Below are 11543 nucleotides of genomic sequence, written 5' to 3'. Positions count from 1 at the left end.
ATCGCCTACAGCATCCCACGTCAGAGAATGAGGAGGTTTACCGCAGCCTTCGCTCGGAGGTTCGGAGAGCCGTAAGGCGCTGTAAGGATGGGTGGTGGTCGCGGGTTGCTGAGGAGATGGAGTCTGCCTCAGTGGCCCGCGATCACAAATCACTATTTAACTCCATCAAAAAAGTAACCTGCAGCGCCACACCTATTACCATCATTAGAGGAAAAAACGGTGATCCAATCTCCGACCCCCAGGAACAGGTTTGCAGATTTGCTGAGCATTTCTGTGAGGTCCTGGGGGAGGGAAAATCTCTCAGCCAGGAAAACATCATGGCACAAAGTGGGGATAACCCTGCTGAGGCTGCGGTGCCTCAAATATTGGAAGAGGTCACCCCCTGTGAGTGGCTGGCTGAGGTACCGGCTGTTGAGGAAGTACTGAGGGCGATCCGGAGTCTGAGACCAGGGAAGGCACCGGGCAGAGATGATCTCCCAGGCGAAATGCTGAGGGAGGGTGGCGTTTGTGCACAGACTGCCCTATATGACATCATAACAACAGTCTGGACCACTGGACGGGTTCCGCAGGACTGGAAGGATGCCCTGGTGGTCCCCCTCTTTAAGAAGGGGGACCGCACAGACTGTAACAACTACAGGGGCATCTCACTCCTCAGTGTGCCGGGTAAGGTCCTGGCAAGGATTATTCAACATCGCCTTGCTAGGCATGCTGAGGAGAGGCTTGCGGAGCCCCAATGTGGTTTCAGGAAAGGGCGGTCCTGCACAGATGCCATATTTTCTGTCCGTCTGCTACAGCAGAGGTGTAGGGAATTCCAAAAAGACCTACATCTCTGCTTTATTGACCTGGTCAAGGCCTATGATACCATCAGTAGGACTGGGCTCTGGGTTGTTCTTCGTGCTTTCGGAGTCCCTGACCCTCTGCTCACGATCATTAAGGACCTTCATGATGGTGAGCGGGCCCGGGTAAAACTACGTGGCCGGGAGTCGGAGCCTTTCCCTGTACACCTTGGGGTGCGACAGGGATGTCCTCTGGCTCCCACATTATTTAACATCTATTTCGACTGCGTAGTTCGTGAAGCCTTCAATAGCTGTACCGGGGGAATTACCATTTGGTACAGATATAATGGGAGGCTGATCGACGCCCGGGTGCGATCAAGGGATGGCTCCCTATTGGTCAACCACGTTATGTATGCCGATGATTTGGTAATAGCTGCTCATTCAGAAGAGGAGTTGGAGACGCTGCTGCTGAGGCTGGAGTGTGCCACTAAGAGGTGGGGCCTTACCATCAGCCCCACCAAAACTAAGCACCTGCCTGGGTATTTTGTACCATCGGGCACTCCGCCCCCACAACTCCCAATCGGTGATGGGGCAGTTGTGGAGAGAGTAGAGAGTTTCCCATACCTGGGCAGTGTGCTCATGACCAGCTCCAGTTTATCAGCAGAGGTCTCACTCCGAATCAGTCGAGCGGCAATATCTTTTCATCGGTTGCGTAACGCTGTGTGGAAGCTACCTGGTCTGTCGCTCCGCACGAAGCTTCAGGTCTTCTCGGCCACGGTCATTCCCTCCCTTCTCTACGCTTGCGAAACGTGGACCCCCCTAGTGGAGCATCTTCGCCGGTTGGAAACATTTAGGCTGGCCTGCCTACGATCCATCCTGGGTTTGACCAGGCTGGATTGTGTGAGGAGCTCACAAGTCCTTGAAAGATCTGGGCAAAGTCCCATCAGTGAGCTCCTCCGGCAGGCAAGGCTGCGTTGGCTGGGTCATGTAGCCCGCATGCCCAGCCACCGCATGCCTAAACAGCTTTTGTTCGGCCGGATCGAGGGGGCTAAACGGGCGCGGCACGGGCTAGAGAAGAGATGGAGTGATGTGGTACAGGAGGACGTGGAGCTGAGTGGACTTGCCGATGACTGGTACCAGCGGTGTCAAGATCGGCCTCAGTGGAGGAGGCTCGTGAAGGACGCTACTGGGCAGTTGGAGGCAGTCGCCCTCCAACAACAACGGAGGGCGGAGGAGCGACGCTCACAACAACGAGCGGAGCGCCGGGTGGCTAAAGCACAGCAAGTTGGCACAGTAGGGGGCACAGGTGGTGCATCAGCCAGTCATCTCGGTCATCTCGGTCAGTCGACCCGTGGCACCTGGGTCTGCCCCGTGACCTCCTGCCAGCGGGCGTTCGACACTTCACGTGGCCTCAAGGTGCACATGGCCTGGCACAAGCGTCGTGGTGACGTCACCGCCACTTAGTGGCGAATGGCGGTTGTTGTTGTTGTGTATGTGTGTGTGTGTATGTGTGTGTGTGTATGTGTGTGTGTGTATGTGTGTGTACGTGTGTATGTGTGTGTGTATGTGTGTGTGTATATGTGTGTGTACGTGTATATGTCTGTGTGTGTGTGTGTGCATGTGTGTATGTGTGTATGTATGTGTGTATGTGTGTGTGTGTATGTGTGTGTGTGTATGTGTGTATGTGTGTATGTGTGTGTATGTATGTGTATGTGTGTATGCATGTATGTGTGGGAGCTATGTATGTGTGTGTGTATGTGTGTGTGTGTGTATGTGTGTGTATGTATGTGTATGTACATGTGTATGTACATGTAGTGAGAAGCTGCAGCACGCCCTCGTGGTGGACGGCTCCTGCGTGTGGGAGCTATGTGTGTGTGTGTATGTGTGTGTGTATGTGTGTGTGTATGTGTGTGTGTATGTGGGAGCTATGTATGTGTGTGTGTGTATGTGTGTGTATGTACATGTGTATGTGTGTATGTGTGTAGTGAGAAGCTGCAGCACGCCCTCGTGGTGGACGGCTCCTGCGTGTGGGAGCTGTGTGTGTATGCGTGTGTATGTGTGTGTATGTGTGGGAGCTATGTGTATGTGTGTATGTACATGTGTATGTATGTAGTGAGAAGCTGCAGCACGCCCTCGTGGTGGACGGCTCCTGCGTGTGGGAGCTGTGTGTGTATGCGTGTGTATGTGTGTATGTGTGTGTATGTGTGGGAGCTATGTGTATGTGTGTATGTACATGTGTATGTATGTAGTGAGAAGCTGCAGCACGCCCTCGTGGTGGACGGCTCCTGCGTGTGGGAGCTGTGTGTGTGTGTGTATGTGTGTGTGTATGTGTGTATATGTGTGTATGTGTGTATGTGTGTATGTATGTGTGTGTGTATGTGTGTGTGTATGTGTGTATGTGTAGTGAGAAGCTGCAGCACGCCCTCGTGGTGGACGGCTCCTGCGTGTGGGAGCTATGTGTGTGTGTGTATGTGTGTGTGTATGTATGTGTATGTACATGTGTGTATGTGTGTATGTGTGTAGTGAGAAGCTGCAGCACGCCCTCGTGGTGGACGGCTCCTGCGTGTGGGAGCTGCTCTCTCAGCACCGGCGGCGCTTCCAGGAGCTCTCGCAGCTGTGCAGCGCCGTCGTCTGCTGCCGCTTGTCGCCCCTGCAGAAGGCCGAGGTGGAGACACGGGGGGGGGGCACGTGGGTGGGGGGGGGGGCACTGGGAGACAAGGGGGGGGGCACGTGGGGGGGGGGGGTACTGGGAGACAAGGGGGGGGCAATGGGAGACATGGGGGGGGGGACACGTGGGGGGGGGGGCACGTGGGTGGGGTGGGGCACGTGGGTGGGGGGGGGGCAATGGGAGACATGGGGGGGACACGTGGGGGGGGGGGACACGTGGGGGGGGGGGCACGTGGGTGGGGGGGGCACGTGGGTGGGGGGGGGCAATGGGAGACATGGGGGGGACACGTGGGGGGGGGGACACGTGGGGGGGGGGAGACACGTGGGTGGGGGGGGGGCAATGGGAGACATGGGGGGGGACACGTGGGGGGGGGGGACGTGGGGGGGGGACACGGGGGGGGGGCACGTGGGGGGGAGACACGTGGGTGGGGGGGGGCACTGGGAGACACGGGGGGGGCAATGGGAGACATGGGGGGGGACACGTGGGGGGGGGGACACGTGGGGGGGGGGACACGGGGGGGGGGGCACATGGGGGGGGGGACACGTGGGTGGGGGAGGGCACTGGGAGACAAGGGGGGGCAATGGGAGACATGGGGGGGGCACGTGGGTGGGGGGGGGGCAATGGGAGACATGGGGGGGGACACGTGGGGGGGGGGGACACGTGGGGCGGGGGACACGTGGGTGGGGGGGGGCACTGGGAGACACGGGGGGGGCACGTGGGGGGGGGGACACGTGGGTGGGGGGGCAATGGGAGACATGGGGGGGGACACGTGGGGGGGGGGACACGGGGGGGGGGGGGCACATGGGGGGGGGGACACGTGGGTGGGGGAGGGCACTGGGAGACAAGGGGGGGCAATGGGAGACATGGGGGGGGCACGTGGGTGGGGGGGGGGGCAATGGGAGACATGGGGGGGGGACACGTGGGGGGGGGGGACACGTGGGTGGGGGGGGGCAATGGGAGACATGGGGGGGGACACGTGGGGGGGGGGACACGTGGGGCGGGGGACACGTGGGTGGGGGGGGGGGCACTGGGAGACACGGGGGGGGCACGTGGGTGGGGGGGCAATGGGAGACATGGGGGGGGACACGTGGGGGGGGGGGACACGGGGGGGGGGGGGCACATGGGGGGGGGGACACGTGGGTGGGGGAGGGCACTGGGAGACAAGGGGGGGCAATGGGAGACATGGGGGGGGCACGTGGGTGGGGGGGGGGCAATGGGAGACATGGGGGGGGGCACGTGGGGGGGGGGGGACACGTGGGTGGGGGGGGGCAATGGGAGATATGGGGGGGGACACGTGGTGGGGGGGACACGTGGGGCGGGGGACACGTGGGTGGGGGGGGGCACTGGGAGACACGGGGGGGGCACGTGGGGGGGGGGACACGTGGGTGGGGGGGCAATGGGAGACATGGGGGGGGGCACGTGGGGGGGGGACACGTGGGTGGGGGGCAATGGGAGACATGGGGGGGGACACGTGGGGGGGGGGACACGTGGGGCGGGGGACACGTGGGTGGGGGGGGGCACTGGGAGACACGGGGGGGGCACGTGGGGGGGGGGACACGTGGGTGGGGGGGCAATGGGAGACATGGGGGGGGGCACGTGGGGGGGGGACACGTGGGTGGGGGGCAATGGGAGACATGGGGGGGGACACGTGGGGGGGGGGACACGTGGGGCGGGGGACACGTGGGTGGGGGGGGGCACTGGGAGACACGGGGGGGGCACGTGGGGGGGGGGACACGTGGGTGGGGGGGCAATGGGAGACATGGGGGGGGGCACGTGGGGGGGGGACACGTGGGTGGGGGGCAATGGGAGACATGGGGGGGGACACGTGGGGGGGGGGGGACACGTGGGGCGGGGGACACGTGGGTGGGGGGGACGTGGGGGGGGGCACGGGGGGGGGCACGTGGGGGGGGGTACTGGGAGACAAGGGGGGGGCAATGGGAGACATGGGGGGGGGGGCACGTGGGGGGGGGGACACGTGGGTGGGGGGGGAAATGGGAGACATGGGGGGGGACACGTGGGGGGGGGGACACGTGGGGGGGGGGGACACGTGGGTGGGGGGGGGCACTGGGAGACATGGGGGGGGGGACACGTGGGGGGGGGGGACACGTGGGGGGGGGCACGTGGGTGGGGGGGGGCAATGGGAGACATGGGGGGGGACACGTGGGGGGGGGGGGGACACGTGGGGCGGGGGACACGTGGGTGGGGGGGGGCACTGGGAGACACGGGAGGGGGCACGTGGGGGGGGGGACACGTAGGTGGGGGGGCAATGGGAGACATGGGGGGGGACACGTGGGGGGGGGGACACGTGGGGGGGGGGGACACGTGGGTGGGGGGGGGCACTGGGAGACATGGGGGCACTGGGAGACATGGGGGGGGGGACACGTGGGGGGGGGGGACGTGGGGGGGGGGCAATGGGAGACATGGGGGGGGACACGTGGGGGGGGGACACGTGGGGCGGGGGACACGTGGGTGGGGGGGGGCACTGGGAGACACGGGGGGGGGGCACGTGGGGGGGGGGACACGTGGGTGGGGGGGCAATGGGAGACATGGGGGGGGACACGTGGGGGGGGGGGACGTGGGGGGGGGGCACGGGGGGGGCACGTGGGGGGGGGTACTGGGAGACAAGGGGGGGGCAATGGGAGACATGGGGGGGGGACACGTGGGGGGGGGGACACGTGGGGGGGGGACACGTGGGTGGGGGGGGGCACTGGGAGACATGGGGGGGGGGACACGTGGGGGGGGGGGACACGTGGGGGGGGGACACGTGGGTGGGGGGGGGCACTGGGAGACATGAGGGGGGCACGTGGGGGGGGGGGACACGTGGGTGGGGGGGGGCAATGGGAGACATGGGGGGGGACACGTGGGGGGGGGGGACACGTGGGGGGGGGGACACGTGGGTGGGGGGGGGCACTGGGAGACATGGGGGGGGACACGTGGGGGGGGGGACACGTGGGGGGGGGGCACGTGGGTGGGGGGGGGCAATGGGAGACATGGGGGGGGGACACGTGGGGGGGGCGGACACGTGGGTGGGGGGGGGCACTGGGAGACGTGGGACGTGAATTGTTCAAACAGATTTGGTAGTATCTGTGTGACCCCCCCCATGTGACCCCCCGTGACCCCCCCCGTGACCCCCCCCGTGTGACCCCCCCGTGACCCCAGGTGGTGCGGCTGGTGAAGGCGCTGCCAGGCAGCCCCATCACGTTGGCCATCGGCGACGGAGCCAACGACGTCAGCATGATCCAGGAGGCGCACGTGGGCATCGGTGGGCACGGGGGGGGGGGGGGCACGTGGGCATCGGTGGGCACGGGGGGGGGGGGGCACGTGGGCATCGGTGGGCACGGGGGGGGGGGCACGTGGGCATCGGTGGGCACGGGGGGGGGGGGGGGGCACGTGGGCATCGGTGGGCACGGGGGGGGGGCACGTGGGCATCGGTGGGCACGGGGGGGGGCACGTGGGCATCGGTGGGCACAGGGGGGGGGGGGGGGCACGTGGGCATCGGTGGGCACGGGGGGGGGGGCACGTGGGCATCGGTGGGCACGGGGGGGGGGGGGGCACGTGGGCATCGGTGGGCACGGGGGGGGGGGCACGTGGGCATCGGTGGGCACGGGGGGGGGGGGGGCACGTGGGCATCGGTGGGCACGGGGGGGGGGCACGTGGGCATCGGTGGGCACGGGGGGGGGGGGGCACGTGGGCATCGGTGGGCACGGGGGGGGGGGCACGTGGGCATCGGTGGGCACGGGGGGGGCACGTGGGGGGGCATGGGGGTGTAAGGGGGGGTGTGACTGAAGCAGAGGTCACAATCGGGTACTCGATACCCGTACCTTACCCGTACCCAGCCGGGTATGGGTAGGGTACGGGTAGGGTACGGGTAGGGTACGGGTACGGGTAGGGTACGGGTAGGGTACGGGTAGGGTACGGGTACGGGTAGGGTACGGGTAGGGTACGGGTACGGCCGGGTACGGGTAGCCGGGTAGCCGTTTGCGACCCTGGTGCGGCCGGGTACGGGTAAGGAATCAAAACCCGTTTGCGACCTCTGGACTGAAGGCAATCGTCGTGTCATCCTCATCGTCACCGTCACCCAGAGGTCGCAAACGGGTTTTGATTCCTTACCCGTACCCGGCCGCACCAAGGTCGCAAACGGGTACGGGTAGCTGGGTATCGGGTAGGGTACGGGTATCGGGTAGGGTACGGGTATCGGCTAGGATACAGGTATCGGGTAGAGTACGGGTATCGGGTACCCGGTTGCGACCTCTGCCGTCACCGTACCCGTACCCGGCCACACCAGGGTCGCAAACGGGTACCCGTAACCCGTAGCCGGGTATCGGGTAGGGTACGGGTATCGGGTAGGGTACGGGTATCGGGTAAGGTACGGGTATCGGGTACCCGGTTGCGACCTCTGCCCTCACCGTCCCCGTCACCATCACCGTCACCGCCACCGTCATCCTCACCGTCACCGCCACCGCCACCGTCATTGCCACCGTCACCGCCACCATCACCGTGCCCATCACCGTCACTGTCCCCGTGCCGCCCGCCAGGTGTGATGGGCCGCGAGGGTCGGCAGGCCGCGCGGAGCGCCGACTTTGCGCTGCACCGCTTCTGTCACCTGCGGCGGCTCCTGTTGGCGCACGGACACCTGTACTACGTGCGCATCGCCCAGCTGGTGCAGTACTTCTTCTACAAGGTACTACTACTGCTACTACTACTACCACTACTACCACTACTACTACTACTACCACTACTACTACTACTACCACTATCACCACTACTACTACCACTACTACTACCACTAGTACCACGACTACCACCACCACTACTACTACCACCACTACTACCACCACTACCACCACCACTACTACCACTACTACTACTACCACCACTACCACCACCACTACTACCACTACCATCACTACTACCACTACCACCACTACCACCACTACCACCACAACTACCACTACAACCACTACCACCACTACCACCACTACCACCACAACTACCACTACAACCACTACCACCACCACTACTACCACTACTACCACTACCACCACTACTACCACTACTACCACCACTACCACCACTACCACCACTACTACTACTACTACCACCACTACTACCACTACCACCACTACCAGCACTACCACTACCACCACTACTACCACCACCACCACCACTACCACCACCACCACTATCACCACTAGCCCCACTACCACCACTACCACCACCACTACCACCACTACTACTACCACTACTACCACCACTACCACCACTATCACCACCACTACCACCACTTCCACCACTACTACCACCACCACTACCACCACTACCACCACTTCCACCACTACTACCACCACCACTACCACCACTACCACCACTACCACCACCACTACCACCACTACCACCACCACTACCACCACTACCACCACTACCCCCACTACCACCACTACCACCACTACCCCCACTACCACCACTACCACTACCACCACTACTACCATCACTATCACCACCACTACCACCACTACCATCACCACGTGTGTGTCTTTGTGTCTGTCTCTCTGTCTCCCCGTCTCCGTGTCACTGTGTGTCTGTCTCCCTCTCTCGGTGTCTGTCTCCGTGTGTCTCCGTGTCTCTGTCTCCGTGTCTCCATGTCTCCACGTGTCTCCGTGTGTCTCCGTCTCTCCGTGTGTCTCTGTGTCTCAGTCTCCGTGTCTCCACGTGTCTCACGCGTGCCGTGTCTTCGCGTGTCTCCGTGTGTCTCCATGTCTCCACGTGTCTCTGTGTCTCAGTCTCCGTGTCTCCACGTGTCTCATGCGTGCCGTGTCTTCGTGTGTCTCCGCGTGTCTCTGTGTCTCAGTCTCCGTGTCTCCACGTGTCTCATGCGTGCCGTGTCTTCGTGTCTCCGTGTGTCTCTGTGTCTCCGCGTGTCTCTGTGTCTCAGTCTCCATGTCTCCATGTGTCTCATGCGTGCCGTGTCTTCGTGTCTCCGTGTGTCTCTGTGTCTCCGCGTGTCTCTGTGTCTCAGTCTCCGTGTCTCCACGTGTCTCATGCGTGCCCTGTCTTCGTGTGTCTCCGTGTGTCTCTGTGTCTCCGCGTGTCTCTGTGTCTCAGTCTCCGTGTCTCCACGTGTCTCATGCGTGCCGTGTCTTCGTGTGTCTCCGTGTGTCTCTGTGTCTCCGCGTGTCTCTGTGTCTCAGTCTCCGTGTCTCCACGTGTCTCATGCGTGCCGTGTCTTCGTGTCTCTCCGTGTGTCTCTGTGTCTCCGCGTGTCTTTGTGTCTCAGTCTCCGTGTCTCCACGTGTCTCATGCGTGCCGTGTCTTCGTGTCTCCGTGTGTCTCTGTGTCTCCGCGTGTCTCTGTGTCTCAGTCTCCGTGTCTCCACGTGTCTCACGTGTGCCGTGTCTTCGTATGTCTCCGTATCTCCGTTTCTCCGCGTGTCTCTGTGTCTCAGTCTCCGTGTCTCCACGTGTCTCATGCGTGCCGTGTCTTCGTGTGTCTCCGTGTGTCTCTGTGTCTCCGCGTGTCTCTGTGTCTCAGTCTCCGTGTCTCCACGTGTCTCACGCGTGCCGTGTCTTCGTATGTCTCCGTATCTCCGTTTCTCCGCGTGTCTCTGTGTCTCTGTCTCCGTGTGTCTCCGTGTCTCTGTATCCGCGTGTCTCACGCGTGCCGTGTCTCCATGTCTCCGTGTGTCTCACGTGTGTCTCACGTGTGTCTCCGTGTCTCCGCGTGTCTCCCCGTGTCTCCGTGTCTCCACCCACAGAACGTCTGCTTCATCGCTCCGCAGTTCTTCTACCAGTTCTACTGCGGCTTCTCCCAGCAGGTCAGCCGTGTGTACCTGTACCTGTGTGTGTGTCTGTGTGTGTGTGTCTGTGTGTGTGTGTGTACCTGTGTGTGTGTGTACCTGTGTGTGTGTCTGTGTGTGTGTGTACCTGTACCTGTGTGTACCTGTGTGTGTGTGTCTGTGTGTGTGTGTGTACCTGTGTGTGTCTGTGTGTGTGTGTACCTGTGTGTGTGTGTCTGTGTGTGTGTGTGTGTGTCTGTGTGTGTGTGTGTACCTGTGTGTGTGTGTCTGTGTGTGTGTGTCTGTGTGTGTGTGTCTACCTGTGTGTGTGTGTATGTGTGTGTACCTGTGTGTGTGTGTCTGTGTGTGTGTGCCTGTGTGTGTGTGTCTATGTGTGTGTGTGTCTGCACAGATGCCATATTTTCTGTCCGTCTGCTACAGCAGAGGTGTAGGGAATTCCAAAAACACCTACATCTCTGCTTTATTGACCTGGTCAAGGCCTATGATACCATCAGTAGGACTGGGCTCTGGGTTGTTCTTCGTGCTTTCGGAGTCCCTGACCCTCTGCTCACGATCATTAAGGACCTTCATGATGGTGAGCGGGCCCGGGTAAAACTACGTGGCCGGGAGTCGGAGCCTTTCCCTGTACACCTTGGGGTGCGACAGGGATGTCCTCTGGCTCCCACATTATTTAACATCTATTTCGACTGCGTAGTTCGTGAAGCCTTCAATAGCTGTACCGGGGGAATTACCATTTGGTACAGATATAATGGGAGGCTGATCGACGCCCGGGTGCGATCAAGGGATGGCTCCCTATTGGTCAACCACGTTATGTATGCCGATGATTTGGTAATAGCTGCTCATTCAGAAGAGGAGTTGGAGACGCTGCTGCTGAGACTGGAGTGTGCCACTAAGAGGTGAGGCCTTACCATCAGCCCCACCAAAACTAAGCACCTGCCTGGGTATTTTGTACCATCGGGCACTCCACCCCCACAACTCCCAATCGGTGATGGGGCAGTTGTGGAGAGAGTGGAGAGTTTCCCATACCTGGGCAGTGTGCTTATGACCGGCTCCGGTTTATCAGCAGAGGTCTCACTCCGAATCAGTCGAGCGGCGATATCTTTTCATCGGTTGCGTAACGCTGTGTGAAAGCTACCTGGTCTGTCGCTCCGCACGAAGCTTCAGGTCTTCTCGGCCACAGTCATTCCCTCCCTTCTCTACGCTTGCGAAACGTGGACCCCCCTAGTGGAGCATCTTCGCCGGTTGGAAACATTTAGGCTGACCTGCCTACGATCCATCCTGGGTTTAACCAGGCTGGATTGTGTGA

General features: G+C 62.2%; 1 protein-coding gene across 1 annotated transcript in view; it reads left to right on the top strand.

Annotated features, from left to right (window-relative positions):
• Nucleotides 1-11543, top strand: part of LOC144952388 (phospholipid-transporting ATPase IF-like) — a 130739-nt gene that overhangs the window by 92313 nt on the left and 26883 nt on the right. The window contains 5 exon segments of the mRNA XM_078882780.1: nt 2170-2192; nt 3300-3441; nt 6604-6706; nt 7980-8125; nt 10196-10255. Of these exon segments, the coding sequence (XP_078738906.1) occupies nt 2170-2192; nt 3300-3441; nt 6604-6706; nt 7980-8125; nt 10196-10255 (474 nt within the window).

The sequence above is a fragment of the Lampetra fluviatilis genome, chromosome 67 (genome assembly GCF_964198595.1).
Source record: "Lampetra fluviatilis chromosome 67, kcLamFluv1.1, whole genome shotgun sequence".
Classification (NCBI taxonomy): domain Eukaryota; kingdom Metazoa; phylum Chordata; class Hyperoartia; order Petromyzontiformes; family Petromyzontidae; genus Lampetra; species Lampetra fluviatilis.
The sequence above is the reverse complement of the archived record's forward strand: the minus strand, read 5'-3'. Positions and strand labels throughout refer to the sequence as shown.